The 19,845-nt window shown below is 43.7% G+C and overlaps 1 protein-coding gene across 2 annotated transcripts in view; it reads left to right on the top strand.

The window, feature by feature from the left end:
• The first annotated feature begins 9,062 nt into the window (after window positions 1-9,062).
• The window catches only part of MNAT1 (MNAT1 component of CDK activating kinase), a 265,871-nt gene continuing 255,088 nt past the window's right edge, over window positions 9,063-19,845 (top strand). Inside the window, exon 1 of one of the 2 annotated variants that reach the window (XM_073610513.1) lies at window positions 9,063-9,246. In XM_073610513.1, the coding sequence (XP_073466614.1) occupies window positions 9,158-9,246 (89 nt within the window). In that variant the 5' untranslated portion in view covers window positions 9,063-9,157. Of the gene's footprint in view, window positions 9,247-9,799; window positions 9,827-19,845 lie in introns of those variants that run through there. The other variant, XM_073610514.1, reaches the window with a different exon arrangement.

Raw genomic sequence — 19,845 nt, 5'->3', positions numbered from 1 at the left:
TTTTGTTGCCACTGCACGTTTGTGTGCAATTTTAAAGCATGTCATGTTTGGTATCCATGTACTTGGCCTAAGATCATCTTTTTTATTACATCAAACATTTGGGCAATATAGTGTGTTTTAGTGCATTAAAATGTTAAAAAGTGTGTTTTTTCCCCAAAAAATGCGTTTGAAAAATCGCTGCGCAAATACTGTGTGAAAAAAAAATGAAACACCCACCATTTTAATCTGTAGGGCATTTGCTTTGAAAAAATATATAATGTTTGGGGGTTCAAAGTAATTTTTTTGCAAAAAAAAAAAAATTTTTTCATGTAAACAAAAAGTGTCAGAAAGGGCTTTGTCTTCAAGTGGTTAGAAGAGTGGGTGATGTGTGACATAAGCTTCTAAATGTTGTGCATAAAATGCCAGGACAGTTCAAAACCCTCCCAAATGACCCCATTTTGGAAAGTAGACACCCCAAGCTATTTGCTGAGAGGCATGTCGAGTACATGGAATATTTTATATTGTGACACAAGTTGCGGGACAGAGACAAATTTTTTTTTTTTTTTTTGCACAAAGTTGTCACTAAATGATATAGTGCTCAAACATGCCACGGGAATATGTGAAATTACACCCCAAAATACATTCTGTTGCTTCTCCTGAGTACGGGGATACCACATGTGTGAGACTTTTTGGGAGCCTAGCCGCGTACGGGACCTCGAAAACCAAGCACCGCCTTCAGGCTTTCTAAGGGCGTAAATTTTTGATTTCACTCTTCACTGCCTATCACAGTTTCGGAGGCCATGGAATGCCCAGGTGGCACCAAACCCCCCCAAATGACCCTATTTTGGAAAGAAGACACCCCAAGCTATTTGCTGAGAGGTATAGTGAGTATTTTGCAGACCTCACTTTTTGTTACAAAGTTTTGAAAATTGAAAAAAGAAAAAAAAATTTTTTTTCTTGTCTTTCTTCATTTTCAAAAACAAATGAGAGCTGCAAAATACTCACCATGAGTAACTGTGTAACTGCGAAACTGTGATAGGAAGTGAAGAGTGAAATCAAAAATTTACACCCTTAGAAATCCTGAAGGCGGTGATTGGTTTTCAGGGCCCCGTACACGGCTAGGCTCCCAAAAAGTCCCACACATGTGGTATCCCCATACTCAGGAGAAGCAGCTAAATGTATTTTGGGGTGCAATTCCACATATGCCCATGGCCTGTGTGAGAAATATATCATTTAGTGACAACTTTGTGCAAAAAAAAAAAATTTGTCACTTTCCCGCAACTTGTGTCAAAATATAAAATATTCCATGGACTCAACATGCCTCTCAGCAAATAGCTTGGGGTGTCTACTTTCCAAAATGGGATCATTTGGGGGGGGTTGTGCCATCTGGGCATTTTATGGCCTTCAAAACTGTGATAGGTAGTGAGGAGTGAAATCAAAAATTTACGCCCTTAGAAATCCTCAAGGCGGTGATTGGTTTTCGGGGCCTCGTACGCGGCTAGGCTCCCAAAAAGTCCCACACATGTGGTATCCCCGTACTCAAGAGAAGCAGCTAAATGTATTTTGGGGTGCAATTCCACATATGCCCATGGCCTGTTTGAGCAATATATCATTTAGTGACAACTTTTTGTAATTTTTTTTTTTTTTTGTCATTATTCAATCACTTGGTACAAAAAAATTAATATTCAATGGGCTCAGCATGCCTCTCAGCAATTTCCTTGGGTGACTACTTTCCAAAATGGGGTCATTGGGGGGGGGGGTTGTACTGCCCTGCCATTTTAGCACCTCAAGAAATGACATAGGCAGTCATAAACTAAAAGCTGTGTAAATTCCAGAAAATGTACCCTAGCTTGTAGTCACTATAACTTTTGCACAAACCAATAAATATACGCTTATTGACATTTTTTTTACCAAAGACATGTGGCCGAATACATTTTGGCCTAAATGTATGACTAAAATTGAGTTTATTTGATTTTTTTTATAACAGAAAGTAGAAAATATCATTTTTTTTCAAAATTTTCGGTCTTTTTCCGTTTATAGCGCAAAAAATAAAAAATGCAGAGGTGATCAAATGCCATCAAAAGAAAGCTCTATTTGTGGGAAGAAAAGGACGCAAATTTCGTTTGGGTACAGCATTGCATGACCGCGCAATTAGCAGTTATAGCGACGCAGTGCCAAATTCTAAAAAGTGCTCTGGTCAGGAAGGGGGTAAATCCTTCCGGGGCTGAAGTGGTTAACCTTTTTTGACACTTTTTTGTGACATGGTAGGGGTACATTTGTTCCAATAAGCCCCCCGCCCGCAGACCCCCACAACCACCAGGCAAGGGTTGTGGGGACGAGGCCCTTCTCCCCATCAACATGGGGACAAGGTGCTTTGGGGGCCTACCCCAAAGCACCCACCCAATGTTGAGGGCATGTGGCCTGGTTCGGTTCAGGAGGGGGGCTCTTTCTCGTCACCCCCTCTTTTCCTGCGGCTGCCAGGTTGTGTTCTCGGAAAAGGGTCTGATATGGATTTTTGGGGGGACCCCACGCCTTTTTTTTTTTGGCGCGGGGTTCCCCTTAATATCTATACCAGACCTGAAGGGCCTGGTATGGAATTTAGGGGGACCCCACGCCATTTTTTTTATTTTGGCAGGGGGTTCCCCTTAATATCTATACCAGACCTGAAGGGCCTGGTGTGGAATTTATGGGGACCCCCACGCATTTTTTTTTTAAATTATGGTTTGGGGTTCCCCTGTGGGGAAATTCCATGCGGTTTTTATCAATGAACTTTTATGTGTATTGTCGGACCGACAATTCATTACAGCCGCGAGTAGTTTTAAATTACTTTTTTTCTTTATAAATGACATTTTGCTGTCAGACTGTTCTAAATACGGGAAACATGCGCCCCTTTACAGGCATACTATAGATACCCCCAGGTACAAAATTGAAAGGAATATTACACTTTTATTGTCTCACTTTAAGCATTATTAAAATCACTGCTCCCGAAAAAACGTCCGTTTTTATGACATTAACTTGCATATTAACCCTTAAAATTAGCACTCTTGATTTTTCCCATAGACAATTCACTATAGCCGACACCGCTATTACTTAATGACTTTTTTTTCCCTTTAGAAATGTCATTATGCAACGTTTTTTGCGCCCAAAAAAACGGACGTTTTTAAAACTTTTTTTTGCATTGATACATTGATACAAACACTTTTTTATGACAATAACTTGCATATTAACCCTTAAAATGATCACTTTTGATTCCTCCCATAGACAATTCACTATAGCCAACACCGCTATTAGGCCCCTTTCACACTGAGGCGCTTTGCAGGTGCTAAAGTGCTAAAAATAGCGCTTACAAAGCTCCCTGAAAGAGCCGCTCAATGCAATCCAATGTGAAAGCCCCGAGGGCTTTCACACTGGAGCGGTGCGCTTGCAGGGCGGTCTAAAAAGTCCTGCAAGCCGCATCTTTTGAACGCTGTAGGAGTGGTGTATTTACCGCTCCTAAAGTGCCCCTTCCCATTGAAAACAATGGGAGCGCTCCAAACCCGCCTGCAAAGCGCTGCTGCAGCAGCGCTTTGCAGGTGGTTTTAACCCTTTTTCGGCCTCTAGCAGGGGTTAAACATGCCTCGCTATCGGCCGAATAGCGCCGCTAAATCGACGGTAAAGTGCCGCTAAATATAGCGCCGCTTTACCGCCAGCGCCCGCAACGCTTCAGTGTGAAAGCAACCTTACTTCATGACTTTTTTTCCCTTTAGAAATGTCATTTTGCTCCTGAAAAAACAGCCGTTTTTAAAACTTTGTTTTGCATTGATACATGTCCCCTGGGGCAGGACCCAGGTCCCTAAACACTTTTTATGACAATAACTTGCATATCAACCCTTAAAATTAGCACTTTTGATTTCTCCCATAGACAATTCACTATAGCCGACACTGCTATTACTTCATGACTTTTTTTTCCCTTTAGAAATGTCATTTTGCTCTCGAACTGTTCTAAACACGGGAAAAAAGACACCCCCAGGTATGAAATTTAAAGGAATATTTCACTTTTATTGTTTCACTTTAAGCATTATTAAAATCACTGCTCCCGAAAAAAACGGCTGTTTTTAAAACGTTTTTTTGCACTGATAAATGTCTCCTGGAGCAGGACCCAGGTCCCCAAACACTTTTTATGACAATAACTTGCATATAAGCCTTTAAAATGAGCACTTTTGATTATTTTCGGCTCATCCCTAGTGTAGACCATGTAAAACCAGTGTGGAGAGGCTCTAATATGGTTAGGGAACTCTCCAAACGTGAAAATCACTGGATTTTTTTAATTGACTAACTCACACTTAAAGGGTAAATGGGGAGTTAGATATAAATTGCTTTATTAGTGACTATTGACGTTTTCACATTATGGTTGACTATTTTTTTAAATTGTCAGAAGTTTTAGATTTTGAGTTTGAATTTAAATTTTTTATATTTAAATGTGTAAGGTTGTATGTCCTTGACTAAGGTGTACCTTTTATTTCTTTTTTTGTATATATTTTCATATATGTGCATATTTTTATATGTATATATTTTTTTTATATATGTTTATATATAATTTGTGTATAATGTTTACAGTATAAATATTATGAATTGTGTTTTTTACATTATGGTAGTCCTGACACACCATTGAGAAGCAAATTTAAATGTTTGTTTATGAATTGTATAACAGGATAGATGTACTATGAATTAGAACATTTTGAACAATATACCAGTTTGAGTATAGATATGTCCCATGCTGGATTATATATATATACTGTATAAAGACTGACTGCAAATTGTTTGTTGACCTCCAAGCAGTGTACTGGTGCACCATAAGAGATTGGAGCGGCCTAGCACTCTGAAGGTTAATTTGTGCTGCAGTCAGTTAGTATAAATACCGGGATGCTGCGCCGTAAGGCCATGCCCTCAGAGGAAGTCATGATGATGAGGCGCATCAGTGCGTGACCTAACAGCGACCGGAAGTGACGTTTGCATTTCACGGCCAGGAAGAGACAATCAGAAGTAAGCGGTGGACGCTGTCTACCTTATGTTTGCAAGTCTCGTGTCTATCATGAGCTGTGAATTACGCTGCTGTTTTTTTTATGACATAAGACTCACCTTACTGTCGTATTTTATGGAGTGTGCCATTGAGTTTAATAAAGGATAAAAACGGAATTACGCTATCTGGAGCGTTTTTCTTTATCCGAGTACCTATGGGAGATCCTGTACAACACTGACACCCTCCATGATGTGGATGACGGTTACCTGAAACATCTTAAGACTTGATATGTTTTGCCTTCTAGTGAGTGAGAACCCCTAAGGAGAGTGTGACACATGGCTTGAGAATTTTGGTGTGAGGTGCACATCTACAATGTCGCATTAGGATCACCACCTGTGTCTTTCTGGACTCTTTATCACCATTTGTCATTCACTTTTCTCATATGCTATAGTAATCAGAGGTACTTATTGAAGTGCCTGTGGACATTTTACTAATATTTGTGTATATGTAATCTTTTATATTTAGCTTATTAAAAAATTTATTTTAAGTCCTGTCTGCAATGATTAAAGAAGAACAATATGAGAGAGCTTGAATTCCTTCTTTTCCACTCTTTTTTCCCTTCTTAGGCCTCTCTAGGCCTTTCTCTCGTCCTTTCTCTCTCTTTTTGGATCACATTTCCCTTTCTCCTCTCCCTTTAATCACACATAATCATACACATTGTCTGTTTTATAATTTTATCACTTAATGCAAATATCAGTGACGTGGATGCCTTCTTTTCCTACAATGACATTCTTCAATGCATTCACCTGCTTACTTGGACTCCATTATCATTGTTCACTCAAACAGTGTTATTTGGGTATAAGCTATTGTTATATTGCCATTTGTGATGAAAACAAATAATACAAATACATATGTACCTCTAAAGAAGAACAATATGTACTAAATCACTATATGTTTCTTTGGCAGTTAATGGGCAAGAAAAGGGGCAATCTGTTCAACATGCATACAACAAATGGGCAATCCTGACAGTACATGGGCAGCAAATATATAAAATTGTTAAAATAGATCTGCACTAATCAGTTAATTTTTACAATCTGTGGACAATAAATAGGAAATTAAACAATACATACCTCCCAACTTTCTAAGAACATCTTTTAGTACGAAGTTAAAAGGTACAGGACACGCAATCTGACCTCACCCCCGAGTTATACAGTTAATTAATGTAAAAAGATTGGTTAAAGCTACAAGTATTTTTTTTCTTCTGCTGCTTTTTTCTTTATACTGGATTTTTAAAATGACAAATGCAACAATTTAGAGAGTAGGTGAATTTAATGTAGTATAAGACTTTCGGCATTTAAATAGTACACCTTTCTTCATTCACATTGGTGACTAGCACAGGGGCAAATCTTCTGATTCCTGGAGCTGTTCCTGCCGCCTTAGAGCAACTAGCTGCGGCCACTGCGCTCTGTATACTTCAATGGCAGGTCAGTGGCGACCGCAGCTATCTGTTGCTGTCTGCTAGCGATTACCTGCCGTGACCGCTGCTGGATGCACACAAGGATGGCTGTGGCCACTGACCTGCCATTGAAGTGTGCAGGGCTCCGTGACTGCAGTTAGCCACTAACAGCAGCAGAATTCAGCAGATTAATGCTGCTGTCATTCGCACAATTGCTAATTGCCCGTGCAAATGTAGCCTTAAAGATGTCTATATACTTCAGACCAAAAAAAGGGGCAACTGAGATGAAACTCAAGTTAGAAATTATAAGGATATCCAGATAGCAAATGCATAATAGTTGCAATACGTGGGCAACAAAAGGGCAATTGTGACAATATGCAGGTAACTAATGGGCAATTTTAACCACTTCCCGTCCGGCCTATTACAGAATGACGGCCGGGAAGTGGTTCTGTTATCCTGACTGGGCGTCATATAACGTCCGGCAGGATAACATGCCAGTGCGGCGTGTCTGTCTGACACCCCGCATCTCCGATCGTGATAAGAAGCCTCTGACAGAGGCTTCTTACCATGTGATCAGCTGTGACCAATCACAGCTGATCATCGCGTGAACCAGGAAGTGCCGGTAAACGCCACTCCTCGGTTTGTGCTGACAGGGAGAGCCAATCAGGGGCTCTCCCTCTCAGAGGGGGGTCTGTGCTGATAATCAGCACATTGATTAATAGCACAGCCCCCTCAGATGTGTAAAAAAGGCTACCAATCAGTGCCCAGCATTCTCCCAATAAAAAAGCCTTCAAGTGCCCACAACAGTGCCAATCAGTGCCCACCACATTGCCAGAGCCCACCACAGTGCCAATCAGTTCCCACCACAGTGCCGATCAGAGCCCACTACAGTGCCAATCAGTGCTCACCACAGTGCCAATCAGAGCCCACCACAGTGCCGATTAGTGCCCACCACAGTGCCGATCAGAGCCCACCACAGTGCCGATCAGTGCCCACCACAGTGCCAATCAGTGCCCACCACAGTGCCAATCAGTGCCCAGCAGTAACACCTGTCAGTAACACATCAGTACCTCATCATCAGTGCTGCCCATCAGTGCCACCTGTCAGTACCAATCAGTACCACCTATCAGTGCCGCCTGTCAGTGCCCATCACAGCCGCCTGTCAGTGCCCATCAGTGCCGCCTGTCAGTGCCCATCAATTCTACATATCAGTGCATCCTCATCAGTGCTCCGTCAGTGAAAGGGAAAACAAAATTTTATGACAAAAACTAAGAAAAACTTTTTTCTTTCAAAAATTTTGGTCTTTTTTAGTTTGTTTATCAAAAAATAAAAACCCCCAGAGGTGATGAAATACCACCAAAATAAAGCTCTATTTGTGGGAAGAAAATTATAAAAATTTTGTTTGGGTACAGTGTAGCAGTTGTCATTCAAATTGTAACAGGGCTGAAAGCTGAAAATTGTCCAGGGCAGGAAGGGGCGAAAGTGCCCCGGTATTGAAGGGGTTAAAAATATGCGGGCAATGACAAAAATAGTGATTACAACTGGAGCCCGGCCTGCCCCCCCCCCCCCCCCCCTTACCTTTCCTTTTTTTCAGCCTAATGCCAGCAGGACTGGTAGTCGGGAACCCAATAATCGGTATGATTATGGTGGTTATAGGCTGGGTTCACACTATAATGTTGTAGTTTTCATGGTGCCATGGACTGGTGCCAGGAAAGGAAAATTAAAATAAGTATTTGATTCAATTTTCTTTTTCCTGGTGCCAGCGTGGCAGCATATTACCACGTATCCTGCAATTAATAGGCGCCAAGAAAGAAAAATGTTGATTAGTATTTGATACAGTGTTCTGTTATGTTGCGGGTAGAGTTGCCACCTCATCTCTTTAAACCCAAACACAAAGGAATGACACAGGTTCTGAGGCTAATTTGATGCAGATCAGGCACCAAGTGAGTTTAATTACCGCCTTAATCAGCCACATAACCTGTGTAATTAATATGTGTTCAGTTTTAAAGGGATGAGGTGGCAACCCTAGTTGCATGGCACCATTTTGAACTAAGGAAGGACACATGAATTACACCCCGCTGCAGCACTCCGTTTCTATTAAAGGGTTTGGGCGGTTTTAGCTTTGCTGGGGTGTGTTAGCAGCCCATTTAAATAAATGAATTTCCCGAACGTGCATTGCTGTAACATAATGATGTAAACCCGGTCTTAGAAATGGTGGAAGGTATGCAGTTTTGTACCTCCTACGCACAGACCTGAGTTGTTATCCCCTACGTCCTGCGGGAATCTTATCATAGAAATGGGGGGATTGGCAGTCAGTGATAGCGGTCTGAAGAGCAGGGGCCTGAGGATTTCATATCAACAAAGCTGATTCGTTGCCAAGAGCAGACAGTAACCTTCCCCATAGCACTTTTCATACATCATGGCCATTCCATTGTCCATAACACACCACTGTACATCTCTGTGTTTTCAAACTATCAAATATTCTTTATTACAAGTATTAATTCCTTGTATTTGTTTCTTAAACAAACTATCCAGGAAGAGCTGTAAGCATTCTTGCAGCAATTACATCTGTAGAAGAGAGGAGCAGGAGAACACTGTGTGTAGCTGAGTGAGGAAACCCCCAGCTAGTGTATAACACCAGTGGGGGGAGGAACCAAGATCTCTCAGCCGGGTTCCCGGGGACACAGTTTGCAGTGCACCGAGGTGCTGTGTGATGAGAAGAGATGGATGACCAAGGCTGCCCGAGGTGTAAGACCACCAAATATCGCAACCCCTCTCTGAAACTGATGGTGAATGTGTGCGGACATACTCTGTAAGTGCAAACAGGATACTTCTACTGAGAGCACTGTGTATACAGGGGCCTATGACGTCCATACTGTACTGTGTATACAGGGGCCCCTGACATGCTGTACTTTGTATACAGGGGCCCCTGACATGCTGTACTGTGTATACAGGGGCCCCTGACATGCTGTACTGTGTATACAGGGGCCCCTGACATGCTGTACTGTGTATACAGGGGCCCCTGACATGCTGTACTGTGTATACAGGGGCCCCTGACATGCTGTACTGTGTATACAGGGGCCCCTGACATGCTGTACTGTGTATACAGGGGCCCCTGACATGCTGTACTGTGTATACAGGGGCCCCTGGCATTCTGCCCTGTGTACGCAGTGGCCCCTGGCATTCTGCCCTGTGTACGCAGTGGCCCCTGGCATTCTGCCCTGTGTACGCAGTGGCCCCTGGCATTCTGCCCTGTGTACGCAGGGGCCCCTGGCATTCTGCCCTGTGTACGCAGGGGCCCCTGACATGGTGGATTTGATGCCCGAGGTGTAAGACCACCAAATATCGCAACATTTCCTAAAACTGATGGTGAATGTGTGCGGACATACTCTGTAACTGCAAACAGGATACTTATACTGAGAACACTGTGTATACAGCGGCCCCCGACATCCATGCTGTACCGTGTATACAGGGGCCCCCGACATCCATGCTGTACCGTGTATACAGGGGCCCCCGACATGCTGTACCGTGTATACAGGGGCCCCCGACATGCTGTACCGTGTATACAGGGGCCCCCGACATGCTGTACCGTGTATACAGGGGCCCCCGACATGCTGTACCGGTGGTGCGCCGTGCACGCAGGGGCCCCTGGCATGGTGCGCCGTGCACGCAGGGGCCCCTGGCATGGTGCGCCGTGCACGCAGGGGCCCCTGGCATGGTGCGCCGTGCACGCAGGGGCCCCTGGCATGGTGCGCCGTGCACGCAGGGGCCCCTGGCATGGTGCGCCGTGCACGCAGGGGCCCCTGGCATGCTGGATTTGATTTAAATCATGATTTAAATCGCTAGTAAAAAGGTTTGCTTCAAATCAACTTGATTTAAATCATATTTTTTAAAGTGTCATCTCTGTACCGCAGTGGCTCCTCCTCTGACCCGCTGTTGACTCACCGACAGTTTCATTCACTTTAATGGGATGGCTGGTGATGTGGCAGTGACACAACAAGGTGAGGGATGTGGTGGCAGCAGGTGAGTGGATGCCCTCTAACAGGCACTGCCATGATGGATCTGAAATGACAGGTGCTCTTTTAATGTAAGGACTCCTTCTTGCTGGTAGTTAGAATCTTTATTGTTTGCAAACAAAATGAAGGTTTCCTATTTAGAATAATAAACGGTCAGGTTAGTAAATATTCCCAAACTGGGTCTCTTACGACCTGCTGCCATTTTGCTCCTCAAAGGAGGAATAAAGCACTTCAAGCTATGTGCAGAAAGATCACAAGGTTTGTAACCTGCTTAGAAGGTTTCACTTTCACTTTCATTTTTACTGCTTGCCCTTCCACCTTACACTTAGCCTGGTGCAGATACATTTCTCTTCAAACAATTATACAGTTTGTAGTGTACATAGATTCGCATAGCAGGAGATTGTGACCGTCTCTCTATGGAGCCGGTTCGTTCACACATCAACACAGTGGCTCTGGTGAGAATTGCACAGGAGTCCTGTGGGTCTTATGGTCCGTTTCAGGTCTGAATTCAGCCCACAATTCGGGCTGAAATCAGACTTGAAACAGTGAATGGAGACACACTGGACTCCTGCTGTGAGCCGCTGCTTTCTCTTGTGTGAACCCAGCCTGAATGAGTTTACCAAAAATGTAAATATTGCAGAATATACAGCCTCATGCTACATAACTAAGCTCCATTTCATGCTGAATAAACTAAATTATTACTGTATCTTAACCACTTACGGACCGCCCGCCGCAGTTTTACGGCGGCTGTTTGAAGGAGGATATCGTTGTTATGGCAGCAGCTAGCTGCCATAACCCCGGTATCCCCGTCTTCAGCGGGCGGTTCGCTACAAGATAAAAGTGGTCTCTGTGGCGGATTCTCCGCAAGATCACTTTTATCGGTGGCGGGAGAGGCCCCCCGCCGAGATCCGGAGCCGTCGGCAGCAGCGGAGGCGATCGCGTCCTGTCAGGTATGGAGACGAGTGAGGGGAAGATGGCGCCCACCCATCTCCATACAATTGCTGGGCGGAAGCGACGTCAAAACGTCACTTCCGCCCACAGCTCTTAAAGGGCCATTTTATTTAACCACTTGCCGACCGCCCTATTACAAAATGACGGGGCCAAAGTGGTTTGATATTCCTGACCGGACGTCATATGACGTGATCAAGATATCGAGCCGCTGCGCGCCCCCGGGGGCGCACATCGCGGCGATCGTTGTTGCGGGGTGTCAGTCTGACACCCTGCAACACAGATCTAGGTAAAGAGTCTCTGACGGAGCCCCCCCTCGGATCCCGCCCAGGACCACCAGGACGGCCACCACACTGGACCACCAGGTATGCCCCCTAGACCACCAGGCAGCTGCCAATCTGTGCCCAGGCAGCTGCCAATCAGTGCCCACTCCAATGCCTGCCAGTGCCACCAGGGATGCCTATCAGTGCCTCATATCAGTGCCCATCAGTGCCACGTATCAGTGCCACCCTACCAGTGCCCATCAGTGTCGCCTATCAGCGCCCACCAGTGCCACCCATGAGTGCCGCCTATCAATGCCCACCAGTGCCACCCATGAGTGCTGCCTATCGGTGCCACCTCATTGGTGCCGCCATATCAGTGCCTGTCAGTGCCCATCAGTGAAAGAGAAAACTTACTTATTTACACATTTTTTTTAACAGAAATAAAAGCAAAACTTTAATCTTTTTCAAAATTTTCAGTCTTTATTTGTTTAGCAAAAAATAAAAACCACAGAGGTGATCAAATACCACCAAAAGAAAGCTCTATTTGTGGGAACAAAATGATAAAAATTGAGTTTGGGCACAGTGTTGTATGATCGTGCAATTGTCATTCAAACTGCGAAAGCGCTGAAAGCTGAAAATTGGTCTGGGCAGGAAGGTGTCTAAGTGCCCTGTTTTGAAGTGGTTAAATATTTTTTTTAAATTACAATTATTATTATTATTATTATTATTATTATTATTTTTTTTTTTAAATCTAAATATGAGATCTGAGGTCTTTTTGACCCTAGATCTCACATTTAAGAGGACCTGTCATGCTTTTTTACAAGGGATGTTTACATTCCTTGTAATAGGAATACAAGTTACTTTTTTTTTTTTTTTTTTTAAAAACAGTGTAAAAATAAAAAATAAAAGGTAAAATAAATAATAATAAAATATTTTTTTTGAACGCATACGATGGTCAAACCACACATGTGAGGTATCGCCGCGATCGGTAGAGTGAGAGCAATAATTCTAGCCCTAGACCTCCTCTGTAACTTAAAACATGCAACCTGTAGAATTTTTTAAACGTCGCCTATGGAGATTTTTAAGGGTAAAAGTTTGTTGCCATTCCACGAGCGGGAGCAATTTTGAAGTGTGACATATTGGGTATCAATTTACTCGGCATAACATTATCTTTTACTATATAAAAAAAAATTGGGCTAATTTTACTGTTGTCTTATTTTTTTATTCAAAAAAGTGAGTTTTTTCCAAAAAAAGTGCGCTTGTAAGACCGCTGCGCAAATACGGTGTGAAAAAAAGGCCGCCATTTTATTCTCTAGGATGTTAGAGTCAAATATGTTTTTATTAAGTTTTACAAGGTAAGACAATGCCAAACAAAATACATTAGTACGTTCAATACATCAGTAATATGAAAAAAACAGTCTGACTAGTTAGCATATTTTGGATATAGGCCGGTACAATATAGATACATAAGTATATGTTAGTTCGGCTTGATTTCTGTGTAGTAAATTGTAAAATATCCACATTATGATACCATCAAAAATCACTTGTTTTAAGGCCTTGTTACATGAATCAAGTAAGAGAAGAGAAGAAGAGGATAGAGAGGGATATAAAGGGAGGGAAACGAGGGGAGAGAATAGGTATGGTTGAGGAAGGGCAAGGCAAATGAGCAGGCCCTGGTGCAGCACGTTGGACGGTCTGGGCAGAGTCTGTTGAATTAGGTGTCGTTAGCAAGGTTTTTAGGGCATCTGAGGTGGAATAATCAATCCAGATAAGCCATAGGGTTTTAAATTTATCAAAGGTATCATTATCTAGGGCTATCATCTCTTCCATTCGCATAATATCGTTGACAATGGAGACCCATACGGATAGAGGAGGCGTAGTAGTGGTTTTCCAAAAGAGGGGTATACGTTGTCTAGTTGCTGAAAGAAAAAATCAAAGTAGGGTACGTTTTTGCGAGGGTATGGAGCCCGGAAGCATGGACAACAGTGCTACTTCTGGCGTGGGTACTGTTGGCCTATCGTAAAGGCTACTATATATGGCAAAGACCTGGGACCAAAGGGGCTGTATGGCATTGCAGTCCCACCATATATGGAAATAGCTTCCATCTGTTTCTCCACATCTCCAACAAGACATAGGGGTGGATGTAAAAATTCTATGGAGTGATTGGGGGTCCCTGTACCACCTAGCCAAACGTTTAAAGTTCTCCTCTTGTGTGTAACAAGAGATGGAGGATTTGTGTGTAAAGTAGAATGACTTTTGCCAGTCAACCAGCAAAAGGTCCCTTCCCAGACCCGTACCCCACCTCCTCGTGTAAGGTGGAAGTTGATCGTGGGTCAGTGAGTGTAGTAGTTTGTAAATAGTGGAGAGTAAATGTTTAGGTGTTCCTGAGAGAGAGCACAGCTGCTTGTAACCAGTCAGTGGTCTGTGTATGTGGCCGGAGGAAAACAGGTCAGAGCAAAAAGAGGATATACGTAGAGCTGTAAGCCAGTTACCGCGGTCTCCCGGTAGAGCGCGTGTATGAATGAGTTTGCTGTAGGCCAGGTGGCTCGTAAATATGAGCCCACTGTATTGGATCCCATGCCCTGGGGGAGATTAGGATGATCAAAAAGCGAATTAAGTGGTGAGGGGTCTGTGGATAGCAATGTTGATAGTCACTTTTTGTACCACAGGTATAGTGCCGCAGTCGTTAATGGGGAAGAGTTTGATAGGATAGACAGTTTTTGACCATATCCCCAAAGCATCTCTAGGATGTTAGACAAAAACAATATATAATGTTTGGGGGTTCTAAGTAATTTTCTAGCAAAAAAACATGTAAACACCAGAGCTGTCGGTAGTGGCGGAGACGATCGGGTCCTCTCCCCTGACAGGCCTGGAGCCAAGTGAGGGAAAGATGGCCCCCACTCGGCTCCATAACATTAGATGGTGGAAGCGACGTCAAACGTCACTTCCGCCCAATGGTCCTAAAGGGGACATTTTTAAAAAAAAATTTTTTATTGCATTTAAGTGTAAATCTGGGGTCTTTTTGACCCCAAATCTCACATTTAAGAGGTCCTGTCATGCTTTTTTTCTATTACAAGGGATGTTTACATCCCTTGTAATAGAAATAAAAGTGACCCAAATTTTTTATTTTTTATTTTATTTAATAGGACAGTGTCCCGCCGAGCTCGCTCGCAGAAGCGAACACATACGTAAGTCGCGCCTGAATATGAAAACGATGTTCAAACCACACATGTGAGGTATCGCTGCGATCGTTAGAGCGAGAGCAATAATTCTAGTACTAGAACTCCTCTGTAACTCAAAACTGGTAACCTGTAGAAAGTTTTAAATGTCGCCTATGGAGATTTTTAATGGTCAAAGTTTGTCGCCATCCCACGAGCGGGCGCAATTTTGAAGCATGACATGTTGGGCATCAATTTACTTGGTGTAACATTATCTTTAACATTATTAAAAAAAAAATTAGGCTAACTTTACTGAATAAATTATAACAATAGATAGTGCGCTTAAAATTAACTTCCTAATGATAAAACATAAATACAAAATAAATATGTGTTATGGCAGATATCAAAACCACATTGGCCAACCTTCAATATAAATAAGAATCAATCTTCAGAATATGGGCATAATACAGTCCTTTGAGGTTAAATGCATGAGACCAAGGTCCATAAAAGTCCTAAATGAGCTTCGGAAAAAAACCAACAACGGTTCCTAGATGTTTAATCACTAATTTAGACAGCAGTCTGCATAATAGGGTCCTCCTCTGCTAATTACCCAGACTGTTTGTTCTTTAATCCTCCAGTGGTATAATTCATTCATGCAATCAAAGAAAAAACATCATTGCACAATGAACCGAAATACTGTATCCACCTCCATACAAAGCATAAGTGTATCCACTCACATGTGATTAGAAATAACAGCGCATATGAACAATCAGTTGCTCACCGCATTTTCTCTCCTCACGGGACATGTGAGACCCTTGATAAAGTCACGTGACATGTGAAGCAACGCGTCGGGAGGATTCAGTGACGTCATCTGATGTTTGTTCACTACACATTGTATGCGGTGTGAGGAGATAAATCGCGGTGAGCGACTGATTGTTCAAGCTTATGCTTTGTATGCATTTAACCTCAAAGGACTGCATTATGCCCATATTCTGAAGATTGATTCTTATTTATATTGAAGGTTGGCCAATGTGGTTTTGATATCTGCCATAACACATTTATTTTGTATTTATGTTTTATCATTAGGAAGTAAATTTTAAGCGCACTATCTATTGTTATAATTCACTTTAGTGGTGTCAGAACACTTTCACGTAGTTGCGGCTTGATTATTTAGTTATTTCCTTATTGATATCCTATTATTGATACCTCTTATTGATTTATACACACCATATCGGCGCTTTAGTACACTATTGCTTTATAGGCTAACTTTACTGTTGTCTTATTTTGTAAGTTGGAAAAGTGTATCTTTTCCAAGAAAAATGTGCTTGTAAGACCGCTTTGCAAATAAGCTGTGACATAGTATTGCAACGACCACCTTTTTTTTTTTTTCTCTAGGGTGTCTGAAAAAAAAAAAAAGAGATATATATTTGGGGGTTCTAAGTAATTTTCTAGTGGTTAAAGAGACTGATTTACTAAACAAGTTGAAAATATTTACTGAAAAAATTGTTCACTCAGAATACCAAATTGTAAAGATTCTCAAATCCTTTAGTAACCTTTCATACCTGCTTGAAAATTTGAAGTAACTGCTATTTTTCAATACTGGTAGCTCCATTTATGTTTTTCAGAACAGAAAAATGAAAGCAGAACTAAACCCATCGATTTAACAGTTTAAAAAAAAAAAAAAAAAACAACTGTTACATTCCTTGCTTGCTTTGATTGCGAACTGTCACATTAAGGACCCTTTCACACGGACGGATAGAATGGTGCTTTTAGCTGCGGATTTTCTAATTTTCTACCCCAGCTAAAAGCACACAATGCTTTCCTATGGCCCCATTCACACACTTCGTTTAGCTGAGAATTAGATACATGCGGTTCTGTGTGGATAGAAAAAATAGAATTGACTGCGTCCAGGAGCGATTTAGCGCAGCTATCCGCACATAACCGCAGGTAATCGCAGTGCACTGTGTCGGCTGCAGATAGCAGCACCGAGCTGCTCATCGGGAAAGGAAAAATTATTTTTCCTTTCCCAATGAGCGACAAGCACGGGGATCCGACTCGTATCCCCGCCAATGCCCGACGCTGTTTGGTATGAATCTTGAGGGAGAACTCCACGCCAAATTTTAAATAAAAAAATGGCGTAGGTTCCCTCCCAGGGGCATACCAGGCCCTTTGGTCTGGTATGGATTTTAAGTGGAGCCCCAATGCCGAAAAAACGGCGTGGGGATCCCCCCAAAATCCATACCAGACCCTTATCCGAGCACGCAGCCCGGACGATCAGGAAAGGGGGTGGGTACGAGCGAGCGCCCCCTCCTGAGCCTTACCAGGCCGCATGCCCTCAACATGGGGGGGTGGGTGCTTTGGGGGAGGGGGGCGCCCTGCGGCCCCCCCCACCCCAAAGCACCTTGTCCCCATGTTGATGAGGACAAGGGCCTCTTCCTGACAACCCTGGCCGTTGGTTGTCGGGGTCTGCGGGCGGAGGGCTTATCGGAATCCGTCAGCTCCCTTTAATAAGGGGGCCCCCCACCCTATGTGAATGAGTATGGGGTACATGGTACCCCTACCCATTCACCTAGGGAAAAAGTGTCAATAAAAAAAAAACTACACAGATTTTTAAAGTAATTTATTAGACAGCTCCGGGGGTCTTCTTCCAACTTCGGGGGTCTCTCCGGTTCTTCTCCGGGTCTTCTGCCGGGCTCCTCCGCTATCTTCTGCTCTTTTGCTGCTCTTTTGCTAGCGGAGGAGCCCGGTCTGCTGCCTTCTGCCTTCTTCCCTCTTCTTTTCTTCTGATGTTGACACAACGCTCTCTCCGGCTGGAATGCACTCTGGGCGCTCCGCTCTGACTTATATAGGCGGTGACCCCGCCCCCTTATGCCGTCACAGTCCCTGGGCATGCTAGGACTGTGACGTTTTAGGGAGCGTGGTCATCGGGTAATGAAGGCAGAAGGCAGCAGACCGGGCTCCTCCGCTAGCAAAAGAGCAGAAGATAGCGGAGGAGCCCGCCAGAAGACCCGGAGAGCGCGGAGAAGAACCGGAGAGACCCCCGAAGTCGGAAGAGGACCCCCGAAGCCGGAGGAAGACCCCCAGAGCTGTCTAATAAATTACTTTAAAAAGCTGTGTAGTGTTTTTTTTTATTGACACTTTTTCCCTAGGTAAATGGGTAGGGGTACCATGTACCCCATACTCATTCACATAGGGTGGGGGGCTGGGATCTGGGGGCCCCTTTATTAAAGGGGGCTCCCGGATTCCGATAAGCCCTCCACCCGCAGACCCCGACAACCAACGGCCAGTGTTGTCAGGAAGAGGCCCTTGTCCTCATCAACATGGGGACAAGGTGCTTTGGGGTGGGGGGGCCCAGGGCGCCCCCTCCCCCAAAGCACCCACCCCCCATGTTGAGGGCATGCGGCCTGGTACGGCTCAGGGGGGGGGGGGGGCGCTTGCCCGTCCCCACCCCCTTTCCTGACCGACCGGGCTGCGTGCTCGGATAAGGGTCTGGTATGGATTTTGGGGGGGACCCCATGCCGTTTTTTCGGCGTAGGGGTTCCTCTTAAAATTCATACCAGACCGAAGGGCCTGGTATGCCCCTGGGGGGGAACCCACGCCATTTTTTTATTTATTTGGAATTCCCCCTCAAGGATCAGTGCGAGTCGTCACCCTGTGGGGTTGCCATGGAAATGGCAAACCGCAGCCAAACGTGACCGCAGCTAATCGCACTGTGCAAATGCAGCTGATCGCAGTGCCTGGAGTCTTGAACTCCACAGGAAAAAAAACATGCTTTTAACTGTGGCAGAATAGCCGTCCGTGAGAAAGGCGCCTTACTCAACTTAACCAATCTCTCAAACCATCCAATGTCTGGGGTCATAACTGATCACCATGGCAGTTGCAGATCAGAGGCTAAAATGTCAGCTTGCTTGGCTGAGGACAATGGGAGGGTTTAGTTCAGCTTGAATTACATTGTAGTTTTATTTAATAGTCATTTTGTTTTAATGTTATCAATTAAGATATAGTAGGTGGCTTTCTTGTTGCATAATCTTTGTTTACAAGATAATGCAAATTTACACAGCTCTTTACATACTGTACATTCACATCAGTCCCTGCCCTCAAGGTGCTTGTGCTTGTAAGATCTCTGTCTCACATACACATACAATGTAATGTTATGGAATTCTTCTTTTAATGACCTGGTGTTGTCTAACCTATTTAGGTGGCTTTTAGTAGAACCTTCCTTCAAAAAAAATTTGCAGCCTGCAGTGGTTGGGAATTCTGGTGGGAGAGTCTTGCTATACACTTCAGAAGTCAAAACAAAGTAATAGGAAAGCAGAAAATCGCATTGAGCTCTGGTTCACATTGGAGCGATTTGGCATGCGATTTGACATGTCTGCAATGGCAATCGTCCGAATCGGTGCGACGCTCTACTGATTCCCAAAAGTTGTTTCTGTACTACTTTTGGCGACTTTGGAGTGCGATTTCCATTGACATTTATGCAGCAACCCGCACAGATGTCTCTGAAATCGCCCCCGAAATTGGGACTGACATGCGGGAATGAAATTGTGCGAGTTCAGCTGAACTCACACGATTTCATTCCCACTGTCAGTGTGAACCAGGGCTAAAGGATAAGTTCACTTTTTAGAAAAAAATAATAAATGCACTTTTTTTAAAATTTTGCTTGCAGGTAAAAAAAAAGTGCATTTATTATTTCTTTTTGGAGCCTATAAAGCATTACACCAGAGATCAGCAAATCGCTGGTGCCATACAGGTCTTCTCCAGATCTGTCTTTGCATCCGTGTGCCTGTGCACTGTATCTGCTTGCTAGATTGCATCTGCTTTCCCATACAAGCAAGCAGATACAATCTGACAGGAAGAATCAATGAACTACAACAGCGCTCTACAGCACTGTAGTAGTTCATGGAGAACTACAAGCTGACAGCTACAAAGGATGCCGAGGCTTGTAGTTCAGTCACACACAGAGCTGTGTGAAGGAATGATGCGGCCGTGTGGGCGGAGCCACGCACAGCCACGTTGATTTCAAAAA

Source organism: Aquarana catesbeiana, linkage group LG13 (assembly GCF_042186555.1).
Source record: "Aquarana catesbeiana isolate 2022-GZ linkage group LG13, ASM4218655v1, whole genome shotgun sequence".
NCBI classification, from domain to species: Eukaryota; Metazoa; Chordata; class Amphibia; order Anura; family Ranidae; genus Aquarana; species Aquarana catesbeiana.
Note: the sequence above shows the minus strand (reverse complement) of the source record. Positions and strands in the feature narration are given on the sequence as shown.